We start from the raw sequence: 20,057 nt of genomic DNA, 5'->3' as shown, positions 1-20,057 counted from the left end.
TGTGTGTGTGTGTGTGTGTGTGTGTGTGTGTGTAATAGTCGTCACACAGGGAAATAAAAATCACTACTACGGACAAAGATGACATATTTTTTATGTCAATAGAAGCATGCGTTCTTAAGCTGACTTATACATTTTGTCGTAGAAAAATAAATCTCCTTTTTTTTTCTTCCACAAAGAACTTCGCTGTCTCCATCTTGATTAACTTTGCCCTGCCTGAAAAGCCTACTGGAGTTTTTACATCACACATGTAATTTGAACCAATCGTTTTCCCAGGCAAATGACCGGTGCTGCTCAAATCTACCGTAAAAACTAATTTACATACTTACTTTCGGGAAATAGTATTGACGATAATTTGATGCCAAGTGAACAAAAGTAACATTAATATGAAGAGAACATTTGTATACTTAAAAAGAATCGAAATGACTGTGTAAATTACTTTTTTCTTTCTTTTTTTTTTATTATATTTCTGCAAGAAGTGTGGCGTCATAGAATAATGATATAGTGAACTAAGTGAAGTTATATACGCTTTTAGTTCATGTATTAGAATTGAAATTGGAAAGCTGCTAGTTATTAGACATTGTAACGAGAGTTTGTTAGGCTAGACAATTGAACATTCTTTCAGAATATATTTTTAAATATGATAATTTATTACTTACAGATTTGAGCAATAGGCAATTGTGCTATCAGTAATAGATTTATCTCATTAAAATCAGTGCTAATAAATTGAGTGTATAAGAATAACTGGAGAAAAAGTTAATACCTTGCTTACATCGCTTACCTTCTGAGATAGTATTTAAAGATATATAAGATAAAAATTATTAAAATATTATAACTTGTAAGTCCATCTATGTTTTAAACAGCAAATTATCATTTATATCTGCTGTCACTTCATAAGACACAAAGAAAGTGCATATTGGTGTGCATAAGAAATACACTTCGTGAAAATTACAAATATCAGCATTGCAAAAGTGAATAATTATATTCATTCCAAAAATATTAGACAATAAGAGGTGAATAATATACTGAGATGTTATTGATTAACTCTTAATCTCTATATTATTTGTACTTCTGCATTTTTATATTCATCAGACATATTTCTATAAAAATATTAAACATGCATATTAATTGTAGTATTTAAGTCACTAATAAGTGTGAGCAGAATTTTCGAACTAAGTGATATTTAAATGCAACAGTTCCCTATCAGAAGTTACTGATAAAATTCGGCTGATATGGGAAGTCAACTTTTTAGGAGAGAGAGAGAGAGCTCTCCTAAAATAGGATAATGGATGAAACTCAATAGATCTTTATTAGTCATGGGAGAGAAAAGAAGACTTTAAAAAATAACGTGTAGCGATTAGCTCAACTTCAACAATTATAAGAGAGCTACACTAATGTATGCAATGTAAAAAAATGTATTGTCATACATATGTCCCTATACATTTCAGAAGTAATATATTGTCTTAAAACATATCTCCGCCTCGAATATTTTTTCTCCCTTCTGCTCCTCGCATGATGAGACCTGAGTGGCATATATTTAAAATGCTATCGAATTCTGGTTTGATCAAGACTCTTGAAATAGAAAAAAAAACTACTCCAATAGTTAACAGCTTAAATTTTGGTTTTTGAAGGTAAAAAAAAATAGTGAATAGCAAATTTTCAACGAAAACGAATTGTGAAACCTGTAAAAGTATCTGGTAGTCAGGGAATGCTTCCCGATGACTTCAGTTTGATATACGTGTACCGTATATCAATAGTTGGCTGCACAAGAGAATATATATCTTGATAGATGACCTTTTTCCAATTTTAAAAATTCTCTCACACTCCACTGTTTGTTTGTACCCCTTTGCGTTTTTTTTATCTTGCTGCTAGGTAGAAAATCATTTGTGTACTGTTAGATTCTGCTTGTGAAATAAATTGTGTTCTGTTCAAAACGAATCACTCGCTATAAATTGATAGAGAACCAAAGACGAGCCCTTGGAGAGTTCATGGTTAAAATATTTCTTTTATTGTTGTTATTTTTTTTTTCCAGTTCAGTAATATATAAGTTGGACTTGAATCTAGAATTTGAAAGCAATAGCTGTAGTACACAAGTACTAAAAGTAGAACCAATGGTTGCCATGGAAACATTACGTCACGCCCATCTGTGTCTTCAGTTGGAACTTTTTTTTTAATCATCATTAGTGGAGAAATTCTGCTGGGACGCTGAGACTGAATTTATATCTGTACAGAGAGCTCTTGAATCTACCACTTCAACATTTTTAATGTCCTGAAGCATCTCAACCACGCATGTTTTGTGAAATAGGGATTTAGTTTATGATAAATTTACTGCTTAATAATGAATTTTATTTAGCGAAATGGAAGTAAAACTACGGCACGATAGAACCCAAACGCAGTGGACAAAATATTACAATATCTACTGAAGTCTGTTCTTCGTTTATGGATGCAGAATGTAGAAGAGTGGTTTATTCAGAATTGTGTGTGAGACCAAACGGGTTGAACTGCAAAGTAAAATTCCTAGATATTTATATCATTTTGTTAAATATATTTTCAGCTACAATATGATTTTTATAGAACAAAGACTCGTTTGACAACATTTACTATTCGAGAGAATTTCTCTCTCTCTCTCTATCTCAGCATTGAAAATTGAGTTCAGTAACAAAAACTATAAAGAGATGATTGACACGAGAAACACAGCATGCATTATTGATAATACATGAAACACGTATAATTAGAGATAATTTTAATCAGCATCATTTGTAAATTAAATTTGCGATACGTATCACTACCCAAAGTGATTTAATTATTAGCACTGTTTCAAGTTTGTTTGCTATTCATTTGACTTTCGAATTTCAGCTGTCATTCATCCTGTTTAAATCTATCCATCATCCATCAATGGCAATTTTAGGCTTAGTAAAATATTAATTGTGAGTGCTGAAGTATTTACAACTCGTACTATTTCATCATAGATGAAGAAGGAAAGAAAAGTCACAGGTGAATATGCTCCGAAGAAATACGAGTACAGCAGCAGCATTACTATTTTATACCTTTTTCTGATCACAGAATTTTGCATGTATTGCCACACAATCCATCATGTCACAGCAAAATTCCAAGATTAGCATTTCGTCATTAGGGAAAATGTTCTGTAACAGTTTACAGGAAAACGGCAAGAACTTTTTTCAGAATTTTTCATAGTGATAACTGCGGTAAATGCAGGTTACCGCGGTTATCAACATGAAAAGTCACGACTAATTCTATACATGTACGAAGATCATAAATATGGACTTCAGCGAATACTCTCAGCTGTTCTGCATCGTTATTCGACAGTCCTGATTTTTTTTTTTGAGTTCATGTCTTAAAATCGTCTACATATCATCCTCGAATCGAATTTGTCATGAATATGAAACCTATATTTCCAAAAGAAGGAGCAAGAACTGGAACCATCAAAAGCGAACTGTTGAGTGAGAAGAGAACCCTAATCCTTGGTATCTATCCGTAGAATTAACGGATAGCTTAAGTTTTAGTCTAGGAAAAAGTAAATGAAATAAAATTAACAAAATCTATTGAACTTCAGTAATATACTCAAATCAACCTTTTCGAACTGAATATCTCCTTCCAGGTAGCATAAGTTTCCTTTTACATCGTTTCGTGTTTTTATTTATTTATATTTAAATATCAATATAGAAAAGAAAAACGTACCTTAGACATATGCCTACCCTCGATGAGCCTTTTGCACATGTAGTATTCTCCTAACTAGAAAGAGAAACAGGAATGCAACATGCGAACTCTGTGCATAGTTTAATGTGAGTTGATTTTGAAACTGTAAAACGGTTCGAAGAGCATCTCACAGAACTCGATATCATAGCCATTTCGCATAAACTGCTTGCAATTACTGTCCGTGTTCCTTTGTTGCCTGAGTGATGCAGTGCGGATAGACCATAAGTTGCCGAGTAGTGGGCGAATGTCACTTTCACATGGTCTAACGAGCTGTGCACTACCATGCTCTTCTACGGACAGAGGTGCCTATAATCCTGAGAGCCTGATGATAGCAACGGGAAAAGGCTTGAATAGAGGTCAAGAATAAAATTTTGTCATGCCCTGGATGTCCTCCTATTATGAGAAGGCTTGGATTGTTTATAATTAATGAAGGAATAACTATAGCTATGAAATGAGTGTATTATATCTGTTCATGCCAAAAATATATCAGTTTTTGAGCGGATGGTTTTTCTGTGAAGGAAAAAGTGGAATTTTTCTTCCGAGTAGAAAAGTCATTTCACCTCCTTTGGAGGTAGACTGTTTTTTTTTTTTAAATATATTTTCGCTTGGAAAAGTTTATGAAATATCATTTGCTTCTTTCATGGTATTTGAATGAGTAGCGTAGAGAAAAAAAAATCTTGGATTTTTCCGTAAGTCACATAGTTGAAAAATATAGCTTATTTTTTATGACATTTAACTATTAAATCGATTCAATTGAGAATTTTTATATATTTGGCCAAATATCAACTCGTAACACTTATAAACATATTTCTGCAATTTATGAAATGTGATTCAAATAACAATCTATAGATTTACATTACCTATACCAAATAGTTATATTTAAATTATGTGTAATGGGAAATATTTAATCCTGAACAGGAACAAGTCTGAGTTCGAAATTTGTCTATGTTTACTAACATTTTTCATCTTAACTCAGGAAGATGATCTGCCTTAGGTTAGTTTTTAGGGTTTGGAAAATTTAAATATAGTCAAACGTAAACTTAGAGATGTTTCAAGAAGCCAGTACACTTCCTGTTATTTTTTCTTTTGTAACCTAAATTTGTTTTCTTTCGTAAAATACGAAGACGTGAAACGTAAATTTAATAATGGAAACCGGTTTATTCTAGCAACGTTTCTACAAAAGTTCTTGTCACATACTTTTCAAAGTTTTGGGTCAGTTCTCTCTCAAGGCCTCCTGCATTACTGCTCTTCTGTTATACCACTGATTCGAATAATGTCTTTTCATCGAAAAAAGGCACGTTTCTTCTTAAGATGGCATGAGGGCGTCCATCGAGAGAACAATGTTGGTACAGTGGGCTATATTATTATTCACATTTCTTATTTGCTGGGAAGAGAGCCGTCCTCTAGAGTGATTTTCTCTGATCCACAAGGTATATGGAGGGAATTATCCGTTGGTTTTAGAGCACAAAGACCGAATTATTTGCCTTAAATAATCTTCCTAATTCCTAGTTTTTCAATTCTATACTACAGGAGTCCTCAAATGGAATTCACCTATACAGTATATTACTATTAGTACAGTGGTGATTAAAGACTAAATAATCGAGAAAATCTTGATCTAAAGAAACAAACATAAACATTTTCAAGTTGTTTTCAGGCCTCTAGTAAGCACATTCAGGTTTGATAATAGGCAACGAAATTCATCTCCTACCAAAAGATATTCTCAAAACATCCGTGATTTTGACGGGATTCGAACTTGCAGCTTATTGGTTGGAAGGTGAGTACGTTAACCACTTGATCAACCAATGCAAGAATTTTACCACTGTAGAAGTTTTACTAGTTATCGAGATTGAAATGTAGCTGTACGGAACACGTGTCATTTGCTGTTTTTACCGGGAATATTAGCGAGATCAACGAGATCAACAGGTAGTTGGCTCACTAATCAAAATTAGTGAGCCAACTACCTGTACTTTTTCAGCATATGAAGATATACTCTTTGTAGATTAAGATATAATTATTTTCAAATTCTTTCAGGGTCTGAGTTCTGCGTGTTTACTCTATTACTCTATTAAAAAAGATTACTCTATTTTTCGCACTTTAACCTTCAATGCTACGTACTCTGTTCAACTTTAACCAACTTTCTACCACGCTTGTAAATTATGTAACTGTTTTCCAGATATTGCTAACTGCGTTCGGTGTTGACACTCTTCTGGTTGAACGTACAGGAAGCCAATATCTTGGTATTTTTTTAATTTTTTTCCAGCACTATAATATCTGTTTACAGATCTAAATATTGCTAGAATAGATTCTGATTTCTGGTCCTAGAAAGTAGGATGGGTTTTTTTTTGTTATTGTTTTTGGTGTGTGTGTGTGTGTGTGTGTGTGTGTGTGTGTGTGTGTGTGTGTGTGTGTGTGTGTGTGTGTGTGTGTTTGGGGGTGGGGAGACACATACACGTTGTTTTCTTTTATCATTAGCAATTTTAGGTATGTACAGTTTTTTTGCATACCTAAAGCAACTATGTCCAAATTTATAAGGACAAGAGGATCACTTTTTTTTTTACCTTTTCAACCGAGACCGAGTTAGCCGATCAGACTACGATTGGGTTTCTTCTCAAAGAACCGACTTCAGAACACATACAGCTAATAAACATAACACTGACCAGTTTAGATGGTTATAACAAATATAACTTTTTAACAAAGATCTTCATATATTGTGGATTTGGTTTGTTTGGTGAACCAAAGTACTTTGTATGTAGCTTAACATGACCTTCGTGGAAACCTCCAGAAAACGAAAAGTGGAAATAAATTGTAAAGAGAATTTCAATAAAATCACACTAAGAGACTTTCGTAATTGAATGGCTGGTAAGACTTTGTTGCAATGTGCACGCACGTGTACGCATACAGAGAGATTTCAATAATGAAGTGTAAGTTTGGGTAGACAAAATGAAAAGATTTTTACAGTCTCTCTCCTAAATCCTAAGATAACATAATATTTGCTAACATTACGCATATATTACTGATATGAATATTACCGGAGAAAATTGACTTCCAATAACGAACCGTATTCTTTGTAATAAGAATACAGTTTTTGTATTATTACGTTATTTCATATCATCTTAACTCTTCGATCAGATATGTCTGATGGGCATAATGCTTCCTCAAGGACAATGCCAGTCTCGAGTATTAATAATATATGTATTATGATATCTTCCTACATTTAAATATCACTTAGTTCCAATCTCCATTTTATTATTTGAAGACAAAAGTTTTCTTTCCTATTCCATGATTGCTATCGAAGTGCATCTACAAAACAGAATGAAAGTACAATGGTAAAGTTATAAACGATAGAGAAGAGCTCATCCCTTGTATTTTTTATCATATTTATCAAATCTCTCCATACTTTTTTATTCTGGAGGTAAGCTCTGTACGTCTTATATATGTGTGTATATAGATATAATAATAGAAATATATTTTTTCACTGTAGTACATCTTCCCTTGGATAAAGGCATTATACATAAAATATAAGGATAATGTTTGAACAGGAAAACGTTTCTCAAAAACTCTATTTAGACTTCTGCCTGGTCCAAATTTCTCAGTAGATTTCCAGCGTGAATGCAATGCATCTGGAGACATCAGCTCAAAAAATCCTTATTTTGGTCCACTTTAGTCTTAATATAAAGTCTGTAGATTAACTTCACTACATTAATAGGATTGCTAGAATAGACCTGAAAAGAAAAGAGCGAGGTATTTGCTTTTTCTCCAATTATTTCGTTTTACTATTAGTAACTCCATTTAATAAGATAAACCCATACATAAAATTATTACTGCACATTGTCCTAAGTGGTCATTAACTTAAATCAATGTTACAGCTATGCTACTCTTGAGTGGCAAAATCATTTCATTTATCGCAACATAATTTGTGCACAAAATGACGTTAGAGAGATAATTTTCAAAGGCGTACTAAGAAATTGTCCGATATATTTAATGCATCACTATTTTTGCTTAGTAACGATCATCATATTAGAATATTTTTGTAAATAATTTTCAGGAACTTAAAAATTTTGGAGTACGTCACGTTCATATCTGATTTGTCAAGAAACGGGATATGTGGATTCAAACAGTTAAAATAGTTCGCTTAATTCAGTGAGTATATCTTATTTTATAAGGCACATTCATGGAATTACAATTATCCTAAAGGAACATCGAAGATGATGATCTTCCCTCCACCACCACTAAGTTTAGAATTTGAAAAGAGAGCATAAATTCATTACAAATCTTCCATTCTTTCATCACTCTATGAAAATACAATCACATTTAAAAGTTTATTTTCTACAGGAATTCTTCAAAACTGTCATAATAAGTAAAGTAGCCAGCCCTTCACTGCCTTGTTTTTATTTGAACTCTGTATTCTGAACCATGTATATCACGTGTATCGTATCACTTTATGTTCACATATTTCATATGTGAACATAAAGTGATACGATACTATGAAAAGAAATTCCAGTTTATATTTCCATTTGTGGTAAATTTATACCTTTTGATTAATTACATTTAATTTTCAAAGTCAGTAATGAAATTTAAAGTGATAAAGCTCAAAAAATGTCAGAGTGATAGCGTATTGTTCTTAAATACTTATAATGTCATAAATGACATGCAAAATTCGATTCGTATTAATATTTTAGAAACGATCGATACCATTTCGATCCTTACTGAGATTTTTTATTTTGGCAGGTGAATAAAAGTCCTTGGAAATATGGTGAATTTATTCCAATACGTTAATCAGAATAAATGTAACTAAAATTAACATTCGTATCCGAGTAATCCCACAGTATTTCAGAGTATTTCCATCCGCCTTTCCTAGCGCTTTCAGTGCAGTCTCGATGACCTCCTCGTATTTGTTATTTGGTAGATAAGACCTCGATTCAGATCCCATCTATGAATCGAGGAACCTTTCAACCGACAGAAAGATAGAAACCCAGTCTTATAACAATGTGACTTTTCTCCTATTTTCTCTCACATAATATTTTCTACTGAAAATTTTGATTTTATCATTCTAAAAGAGTCAAACGGCCGGAAAACATATGCAATTAACCGACATAACATTGGCTTTATATTCGTAGTTACGTCAGCTTAATTTCAGTCAAAACCAAAATAAACCTGTCCATTTCCGATAGGATCGATCTCAATGTGAATCGAAATTGTGATCCAAGGAACCAAGCATTCTTAAAAAAAAGCAATATTTTCCTTCACTTGGAAAATAACATATAACAGTGAAAGTTTAGAGTAAAAGTTCTTTGTATGAAATTTCAGTATGGATACTCTTTGGTTGAAAAGACCTGGATTCGAATCCAGGTCTTTTCACACACGCACGCACGTACACACACACACACTATTCAAAATGTAATATACTAGTGTCACAGCTTTCGGTGCTTCCGCAGCAATTCCAAAGAAATATCCCTTTGTATACTTGAGTCTGTAGGAAATATGATTTTTGTTTGACACATATTTATGTTTGCAGCTGTATAGCAAAGAAATCCTATTAATTGTTAATATATAACGCCCCAATCGTATATCTTGTGAACAAAACATCTTTGGGGAAAAAACACGTCTGGACAATATATTTATGCTTAGGAAAAGATTATAAATTAACTCCGTATTTATAGCGTTGTTAAGTGAAAAGAACTATTACGGAAGAAATCTTTATAGATATTCGTTATGCGAGTAAAGGTATAATAAATAGGTTCGTGAACAAAGTTATGTTTCAGAATAATAATTAGCGTGTGCAGACAAACAAAAATAAAGAAGAATGCGGCAGATGGCGATCGAACAAGAGATTTTACCAGCTAAAGTTTAGACGTCCAAGGGAAAGAAGTGCGCATGTGTATTTCGCTTACATTTTCTCCAAGAATTCTAAGTATGTGTGGACCTGCGAAAGGCTGATAAGTGTTTTATCATCTTCCGTAAGGTGCCGACCAGATGAAGAGCCGAGATAACATCGCAGCACCTCCGATATTTCTGGAAAAAGAATGCAAGCACAATACACTCCTCGGAAGGATGTTGTTCCACTAAACTGTCTACAGCAAGGCAACAGAAGTTCTGTGTACGTGATTAAGTGTGCCAAAATGTCATTTGTCAGATGCAAAAATTCTGTTGTCACTAAAACCCGTAGAGTGGTAGTCCAGGTGTTGACTGGCATATTTTTCTTCCCTTGGAAAGTGCAGAGTAATGCGTATAAACTTAGATAGGTGACATTTTTAAAGCCTCTTCTGTACCACTCGGTGATTTGTGGTGATTTTGTCATCAAACATATTCTTTTATTCAGTTCACTTCCAATATTGAATACTAAAAATAAACTTGAATTATCAACCTGTTTTTGCTTTTGTTATTGCATTACTTGGTTGTATTATAAAGAATATGTCCTTCATAGAACATTCTTCACACTTGTCGCATATGACACGTGATGTGAATTCACATGATTATTGAATTTACTGCCTCTTTTCCATTATTCAAAATACGATATCTCCTCACCGTATTTGTCTGACAATAAATGAATTTATAATTCACTTCTACTTGTTCAATTTAAATTGTCTCACTGTTAAAAAACATACACTACAGGTGTCGCTTGTAAATGATATATTGAAATATGCCACTTCTGAGCAGGCATGTCAAAGAAATGAATGAATGGTTTCCTGAACGTTGGCATCTGCACTAAAGTGGAAAATTTTTCTTCTCATTTTTGCTTATTTTAAACTAATTACACCGATTGTGTGAATCTGTAAGTGTTGAATATAATGTTGTCTAACTGGAAGATATTTTCCGCTTTTCCATTAGGGTTAATGCATACGTTATTTTCTAAAATCAAGTTTCTGAAATTAATACATTGCATGATATTATTAAATAGCCGCCATGATATCCGACATAGAATGAACGAACCTCACGTCTCGCTAAGATATGCCGCAATATTTTACACTGTGAATTAATCAGACAGTATTATCATATTAAATGTGGCAACAATGTGAGTGAGCAGAGTAAAATTTGACACTCGATTCATATTTTAACATTACTATTGAATCTTTGTTGGCATTAAGCAACGCTACTAAATTCGATAAAGATTTAAAAATCTAGTTAATCTTGCGAATATTTACTAACCCAGCTACTATAGAAGACAGTTATCTCTTAAATATATAAATCCTGAAAAATATAGCAAGTGTTCCAATTTTTAAGGGAATGAGTGATTGGATACTGCTAATATTTACTTGGTTTCCTTGTACGGATTGTTCTCAATATACTTCCTCTGGATAACACAAACTGTGTGAAAAGGCTATTTATTAGTGGTGGTATTATGTATTTGGGAGCTTGTAGAATTTAAATGTTTAGAATTTTAATGTAATTACAGGAGTTCATTGTAACGAATAAAGCCTAACAAAGAACCGTATTCAAAGTAAACTCTGTAAACAGTAACATTTTTGAATAAACGTCAGCTGTATCTCATAGTGGACTGTATTTCATTTTATACAGGAAATTAACGAATATCATAAACCCGTAATCCTTCAAATAATAAGTATTTTATCAATCTTCATGCGTGATCTGAGGCTTTACTCCTATTAATGCTATTAAAGAACATTTCATCCTGAAACTTGCGGAATAATGTACATTAGAAAACCTCTTTCATTAAGTACTCGACATGGAAAAATCTAAAATGCAAAATTTTGTGTAAGCCCGAAAGCTGATTACCAAAACGTCATCTCACGCACGGAGACACCGTAGCTCAGTGTCGGTATCGACGACATGCTTCGTTTTGGAAAGACCTCGGTTCGAATCCCGTTAGGACGCAAAGAATTCTTATAAGGGTTTTCCTTATTTGTAATGTGAGTTAGCTAGTCTCATACGAATGTGGCGATATTTTCATCCCGCAAAACAGGCACCTCGGCCATAAGAACATACGCAATTTGCAGAATATAATACACTGGTTTCATAGCCTTACTTGCTTTGGCCTATTACTATTATCGTGACACTGCAGAACTAAGATTGGTTTTATTCTATTTAATATTTGTAGATGCAAATATTGACTGCGTGTCATAGAAAAGTTTTTCTCCGAAAAAGAAATCAAAGTTATTTCAACAGTTCATTTTTTGCTGGTTTTTCTCTAATGCATTTGGAAAACAAAAGAACGTCGGTAGCTTGGTCACCATTCTTTAAGAATTAAACTAAATAAAATATAAATAAAAGAATATTTGTTATCTTGGTTATTGATAAATGTTTCAGAAATGTGAAACATCTGGCTTCTTTTTTTTTAAAAGAAAACTTCCTGAATATTATTTCCTTAATCCCTGGAATAGAAGAAATATGCCAGTTTCTTATATTTGCTCGCTACAAATTAGCAAGCAAATATAACAAACTGAAAAGAACTTGAACTGAAATATAGATCTATAGAGAAATTTTAATTTTGACATCAGCATCGTTGGTGCCTAACAGATACAAGTTGATATGAATATACTGCAATATTCTACGACATTTAACATACAAATAAAGCTGTGTAACCAACCAAAAATAAATAAATGAAATAAAATAATGATTAATGAAAGAGTCACTATTTTTCGACTAATTATCATAATAAGTTCAATGGTTTAGAGTTGCTGCCAGTTACAAATGGACTAGTTATAGATGTTTGGATCAAAAGGCATCTGATGTTATTCTATCGTTTTGTCTCTTCTGTAGTCTTGTTGATGCTACAGGAGGGTATTTATGAACTTGAATATAACAGAATTCGATATAGGATGTACATTGTTTTATTCTCTGGAATTACTTTGATTTTTTTCCCTTTAGTTAGTTGTAAATGTTTATTTGGCTGTTAGTTTCCACGATAAAGTTTGCTTACCAAACGGAGCATATTTCAGTTTCATGACGAAATTTTGATCGCAAAGAAATGTAGAATGAAAAGAAAAGTTTCTATGAATTCATTAAATTTTAAAATCCCTTTAACAAAAATATTTTACTCCTTTCTGCATTTGAATCTTGAGTGTGTATGAGTGCGTCGCTTGAACGACCATCTTTCTGTATATTTAGTATCCTTTCTTCATAACTAACTCCCATCACCTGTTCCTTAACATTCTTTCTCTCTCTCCTACCATCTCTTCCTTGGCCTTCCATTTCGATGTTTTTCTGATATCATCACATGAGAGTTTTCCTGATCGACTTCTTGTTCCTAATCCATATATTCCACCATCAAAGGAAACTCTCTCCCTCTCTTGTTTTTTTTTCTGTTAATCCTTCCTTACATGATGCTGAGTTCTTATATCATCATTCAGATATGATTTCTCTCATCCTTTCTCTGAATATCTCATTATCGCAAAACTCCCTTTGTTTGTCTCATTTTATTTTCTTCCTTGTTCTTTTTTTTTCTTGTAATGATTCACATTTCCGCTCAATATAAAGAGTTGATTATATCCCACTTTTGTGAATTTTTACTTCGAATTTCTTACGAACATTTTAGTTCAAACATGGAAAGCTGCTTTTCTTTTGCTCTTGATAACAAATTCCTTGATAACAAGGAATTGTATATCTTACTTAAATATAAAGAGCCAATAGGCTTCATTTCAGCGATGTAACATTATTTTAAATTAAGGTGATATATCCCCTTAATTTAAAATAATGGTATATCTTAAATATGGACAACAAAAATGTGTTGTGACTTCAACAAAAAATAATAGTATTAAAAGATTTAAATATCAAGTTCTATTTCTCCTTTCACATCAGTTAGACCCTTTCTTTTAAGTAAATTTAACATGACTACGCATCTTTTAAATAAATAAATCGTATTATAGGAATTACTTAAAGTGCTACAGCTACACTTTGTAATTTCGGGATTAAATTCTATGAAAATATAAAACTGACTTTAAACTATATCCGGCATTAAGCAACTCAGCTGAATAAATTAAAGCAAATTACCATTAGATGCATATTTATACATCTTAATGTATCCATCTTATTATTATTACGCAAGAGGATTCCTTTATCTAAGAAAAGAAATCAAGAGATCTTCAAGTTATCATGTGAAAATTTCTTCCTAAATTACGCGTTGCCTAAATTACAACGATTCGGTCACCTTACATAATTTCCTTCGTGCAAGATTTATACATTAATGGGCTAGACGCATACATACCGATTGGAGATAAAGTGACCAGCAATTTATTTGATTGCCTTTATTCTTTCTTTTTCTGCGAAGTTCCAATATGTTATGCGGAAATACTTGAGATCGATTTTGCTAGGAATGGAAATCAATCACTAATCTCGTAGCTGTTGTTAATCCTGAGATTATATTTATACTTGGACTATTTTATGATTAAGTTTATATCTTTTGATTAAAAGGATAAACAAAGGAATAAACTTAATGGTTTCATTTTTTTCCATTTTTATATTAAAGAATGTTGGGATCTCCAAACTTGTTTTTGCAATCGCACAGGATCAGCAATTTATTTGGTATTTTGAGGATTATTGCTAATTAAGAGAGAAAGTAGTTAGTAGATACACTGAGAGTATTTTTCTCATTGTGTATCTACTATATACATAGTAGATACAAATGAGAAAAATTAATTTTGAAAATCAGAATTTAAAAAAAAGTTGTCGTAATGTAAATATCATTCTTTTTAGAATTTATAATATCTACACATTATGCGCATTCTGAATTTTCTGTTTCTTGATCATTTTTATTAATACTTTGTTAACACAGTTTAACCTGCAGTTTTCAGCTAATTAAGTAAATTGTTGACATCACAATCAGATTTTTTTTTTTAAATATTTATCCCACTAAAATTCTTTCTTTCGCAAATATCATTTGTAACGGTGCTGACAATACCTCGCAGATAGCGTGGTATTATTCAGAATGGGGAGAATGCTTACAAAAGCTGCTACTTGATCGTATGCTTCACAAGGCATGCATCCAACTAGGCATTGATTAATGAAGTCAAAAGAAATATTTTCTAATAGTGCTTGTGTGCATTGTTGCCTTTCCCTTAATGAATAGTTTCCGGAATAAAGCGATTTGTGATAGATCGCAGTGTAAATCGTTTCATGCGAAGAAGCATGGAACATTTCCATTGGAGAAATATTGTCAATAGTAGCCCAACCTCCTCTTTCCTTTTGAACTGCTGCCATAGCCTCTTCTAAGGAAGAGGTAAGCCGCCCTTAATGATACAGTGAGACTCATTTCCCCTGAAACTAGTAGAGTAGATATGTGGAGGTATTCGTAAAATGCATTTATATATAAAGTATCAATACTTCATTGTGCATGTTCTGCAACTTGGACAAAGCACGAATGTCAAATCACTGTTATAGCATATATAAAACATTATTTTCGATCCGAATAAGCATTCATCCATCCAATTTTCGTCCGTCCCTAAACGGATTTTTATCAGTTCAATGCATCTGGGTTGCTAACCCCCCCCCCCCCAATCTAAGTATTTTTATGCCTGTAGATCCACATAATCATGAGAAGAAATACCAGAAATTGCACTTTACAGATGCAGCTTGGCTAAGGAAATGGCGCATAAATAAATTTGTTCTCCATATATATTATTTGCAAATCTCTAAAAGTTTATAAACTACACAGTGTGAGTCTACAAAATACAACGAGTTCTGCACACAGCAGAGGTTACTCCAGTAAGTTGAGGATTACTAACCTCTCTCTTAAAGTTACCTACCTCAACAAAAATAATTCTATGCTCCCAAACTTATGAGCTCATTACATAGAAATGTAAAGAAATTTCCCGTTTTTGTTGACGAGTTTCTCAGTCGGAATTCTCTTCTCACCTGTTGCAGTCTATGGCTATCTTTTATATTGGCTGTTGTGATAAAATCAGCTAATCACTCAAAGGAGTGTGTAGTAAATTTGTGAAATTGATGATACCTCTATTAAGTGTCTTCGGTTTCTCTTACATCACTGTAAAACTTTAAAAGAATTCAATTTTTGTGCCAAACACTGAAGCGGGGGTGTTATTCCAAGGCAGCCTGGGTCTTGGCTATATCTGGTACTTGAAAATGTCTTATTTAAAACGAAGCTATTTTTGCCAATTTTTTTTTTAATGTAAACGGAGAATGAACTCTCTGTTCTACTCTAGTTGTTTGTAGTAATCGTCTGAATCTTCCCATCATGCTCTCTCTCATCTACTCTACTTAGTTTTACTCTTAGGAAAAAAATTTGGAATGAATATAAAATATCCAATTTTAGTTCTTTACATTGGTTTCACAAATAGTTAAAATAGGCGCTTATCTTCCTAAAAATATATTCGTGGTCGTTGTATTTGTAATATGTAAAAAGTAAAAGTTATAAGAAGCTTAATTTACTGATGAGATACTAACCATACTACGGAAATTATCAAGAGGATTGGGGGAAGTATAAATATTTTGCAAAAATAAAAAATTTCAATAATAAATTGATGATCACGAAAAACTTTCAGTTCTAGATTTCCTAGTTGTAAAAAATCTAAACATACATAATGGAGTTTGTTTATTTATTTTAACTTTTTCTTTAGTCCATAATAACCAAATTCTTCCATTATAACTGTAAACAAAATAGAACTGAGTAATTATTACATTTTCTAGACAACAGTTTATCCAAGTACAGAATTCGAAAGTGTTATCTGAGTGTCTAAATCTGCGATTGTTATTTGCACTGCATTTTAATGTATTTCAAGGTGTTCTGAATGCTTTAATAAATATGAAAATGAAAACCCGGCTAGTAGAATTATGAAGTCTAAATTGCATGGAATAGGTCAGGTTTGATTAAAATAGCACATCGAAAACTGTTACAATATAAAAATGAAGTTCGCTCACACACATTATGATGATAGCCAAAGTCAAAATTTGTTGTAAAGGAATTGCAGTATTATCATTATTATCACCTTATACCATGGTGCAAAATTTTTAAAGTTTAAAATGGTGGATATGGAAGACATAATTCATTGGAAGTGGTTTAATATGATTGCTTTCTCTTAGTAGAAATGCTTTTAATAGTATTTAGAGATGCAAAACACCACATTATTTTTGTCCTCCCCTTTTTGTTGATCTTATTATTTACACTAAAGCTAAGCACGTCGTAATGGATTTAGTAAGTACATTAATGTAAATACTGTGGATAATATATAATCTCTAACAAGTAAATATACACTGTGCTATAAAAATGCTTTCTTCTATGTGGAGAACTCTCTCTTTTGAAAGGATGAGTAAGACAAGTAATAGAATTGAAGCTGATGAACAGAATTCTTGTATCTAGTGCTACATCACTCTGTAAATGTGTAAATTAAAGTTAGTTTTTCATTATTGTAAAGTGCAGCAGTGTCACGCTAACAATATGAAAGTCGTCCATAGAAAAGTACGGAAAATGCAAGCAAAATAAAAGAAAAGTACTTACCCTAAGGTCGTCATCGTGACGATTGTATACCAAAAGGCAGAAGGGATGCTAGTAAAGGTTGTGTCCTCGCTATTCTTCTCGGCATAGAACATAACAGTGGCAAATATGATGATAGCCATAGCCAGAGAGAACACCAAGAATCCCAATTCCGAAGCGCAACTTTTCAGAGTGTAACCCAGGATTCGTAGACCCTGAGAATGTCGCGAGAATTTGAAGATACGGAACACACGAAACACTCGGAGTGTCACAAATGCTCCTGAGACATCGTCGTTGTCCTTGATTCCGAGACCAATGTAGTAAGGGAGGATTGCGACCACGTCGATTATACTCATGACACTTCTTGTGTACTTACAGCGGTTTGGGGCAGCGTACATCCGGAGCAGATACTCGGCCGTGAAGATCATGACGCAAGCGGTGTCCAGACAGAAGAAGGCCGCCTTGTAACTCTCTCCACAGGACAGTGTTCTTCCCGTGGATTCGTCAACTCCAAAAGGAATGGTTTCCACCACGTTCGCAAACACGGAGACGGCGATGAAGAATCCAGTGACGTAGTAAAACACTAGAGCAGCCGTGCTGGTGTGGGGGTTTTCGAAAGCCCGCCACATCCTCTGTCGAATATTACCCTGAGCAAAGTTTTCCTTGTCGTTAGCGTCCGACATCCGATCATCCAGCATGCGTTCTGCATTCTCTCTTTTCCTGTCTCTGTAATCCTCGTAGCAACAGTCGCCGATAACGTCGGGGATTATGCCGAAGAACGCCAACTCCTCGTCGTACGACATGAGGCACTCATGTTTGGGATAGTGTAACTTGCCGGTGCGATAGTAATTGAGGATGTGTCGAAAGATGTCTGGATCACGATCGAAAAAGTACTCTTTGCTTTCTTCGTCGTAAAAAAACTCCCTTTCGTTTGACCCGAGTAGAGTGTCGGGATACTTTTCTATCGTATTTCTCCAGGTCTCGAACCTCCTTCCGCTTACGTTGATTACAAATTTTTCGTCTTCCCTTTTCCTCCTTTCCTTTGTTACAGGAGGAGCTGGAAGGGGTTTATTGGCGATGGGCACCCATCCGATGGCAGCCGCCCGAGCAAACGGCAACCAGGCAGCCACGGAAGCCATCTCCGGGGCAATCCGCTAGGAGGTCCGTCAAGACGCTGCGATGAAACGTCACTGGGAAAAGAAAGTATAAGTTAAGCCTAGGCGGTTTTTCCGCTCAGTACTTCACTGTCTGGCGGCAGCAATATGTGGGCCGTTCTCGTCGGGAACCGCCAGTTACTTCACGAAGCCGTAACCACGAAGAACATTCCCTAAACCACATTGTGCGGAGCTAAAGACGCAGACACGAATGTCACCACGGGAGAAAAGCAACGACGGCAGACGTACGCACGAGCGCCATGTTAGCTTGCCGCCTTGCGTCCACTGACGACTCGAGTGCGCACACTCCTAACTGCGAAAGGGTTGGTGTGCAGGCCCGCGATACGCCACCCGCCATCCGCATGCCGCGCGCTACTGTCCGGAGATGTGTTGCGTGACGACCAAGTGCGCTTCTGTTTCGTTTTCGTTCTCGCTTTGAATCCCGTTGATCAGATGGATCGCAGTGACCTGTAGCCGGTGTTACGCTGACTCCTGCTCCGTAAAGAAGATCGGGACCCATCCCATAGTCTCCGGAACACCATGCTGCTGGAATTACCGTGGGGGTAAAACATCCACAGGCCATGTACTTCAGGAATATCGCTACGGTGGTGGCCGCAGGATCCCGGCGGTCACCATAGAGACAGTGACGTCATTCGCGGCCGCCCCGTGCGCCCACAAATCACCTTAACGCCACAGCCAGGCATGTTCTTGTCAAAGTGCTTCTTCTTCTGAGCAAAGCATCCCCAGCTTCTTCCTTGTTCACGTACCCACCCCTTCCCTCTACATGCCGAATGTTACAGCACAAGAGACGCGTTATAAGATCCACACCACAATCCCCATTCTCATAAAGTCATGTCGTTTTCCACGTGGCACAGTTTTGTGGTTCCCCCCTCTTCCCTATAGTGTTTAGCTGCAGTGTTTAGGTGGCTGGTGTCATAGAAACTCTGAGGATTTACGAGAAATATCCAAAGAAAATAGTTTTCACGAAAATATAGAATATAGGGCGTATCGATTGGCTTGCAGATCCCGTGCCACACCGTTCTCATAGTATAAATGTATAAATGCTAGCGGAGTTGTCTCTTAAAGAAAGGTCGTCAAGTGAGCTCGCAATACTTGGTAATGTGATCCTTTCGTATTTCATGCATTTAATACATGTCAGCATCACATCGTCTGCTCGGTTTACACAAATTAAGCAGATTACCCCCGATCCTAAACTGAAATTATGTTTCTCATGCGCCAAATAAACAGTTTCAAATGGTGATGTCATTTGATATTTGGAAATGGCTGAGTAAATGCATCCAGTTTCTTTATGCACAAGCAGAGAATTTAACGAAACAAATTTCTCACTTAAACAGAATCCGCAAAAAAAGTGCAAGCTATAAATTTTCCTGATAACCACAAATTTGCCATTGTTAGACAAAATTCGTAAACATTAAGTTGAAATTCTTCTCCAGTTTAATTATTTAGTTATAAATATCCCTTTCGTGATTTTTTTGTAATGCAACTATTAACCTACTTTTATAAAAATTCTTTTCCCATCATTAAAAAACTGCGACATGTGAAGGCCACCAGTATATCTATTTTAGTAGCATTCTTTGGGGAATTTCGACTCGCGAGTCATTACTATGAGCAACCTGCAGAAAAAGGCAAACTTCATTCACTGTTTTGCAGCTGAATTCTAATATGATAGCTGTGCTTAAATGTTCCTATTACAATGTGGAAAATACAGCGAAAATAAATTTCCAAAAATCTTTGTGTGTGTGTGTGTGATGAAAGAAATCAAAACAGTTGTACAGTAGTAGTTTAGT

At 34.5% G+C, this 20,057-nt stretch overlaps 1 protein-coding gene across 2 annotated transcripts in view; it reads right to left on the bottom strand.

Moving 5' to 3' along the window:
• Window positions 1–19,446, bottom strand: part of LOC150109189 (potassium voltage-gated channel protein Shal-like) — a 288,406-nt gene extending 268,960 nt beyond the window's left edge. For both annotated transcript variants that reach the window (XM_090411896.1, XM_090411905.1), the window contains exon 1: window positions 17,120–19,446. In XM_090411896.1, coding sequence (XP_090268022.1) covers window positions 17,120–18,234 — 1,115 coding nt within the window. In that variant the 5' untranslated portion in view covers window positions 18,235–19,446. The remainder of the gene's footprint in view (window positions 1–17,119) is intronic.
• Window positions 19,447–20,057: the final 611 nt, after the last annotated feature.

Source organism: Typopeltis vanoorti, chromosome 2 (assembly GCF_054136105.1).
Source record: "Typopeltis vanoorti isolate ZY-2024b chromosome 2, IOZ_Tvanoo_1.0, whole genome shotgun sequence".
Classification (NCBI taxonomy): Eukaryota; Metazoa; Arthropoda; class Arachnida; order Uropygi; family Thelyphonidae; genus Typopeltis; species Typopeltis vanoorti.
The sequence above is the reverse complement of the archived record's forward strand: the minus strand, read 5'-3'. Positions and strand labels throughout refer to the sequence as shown.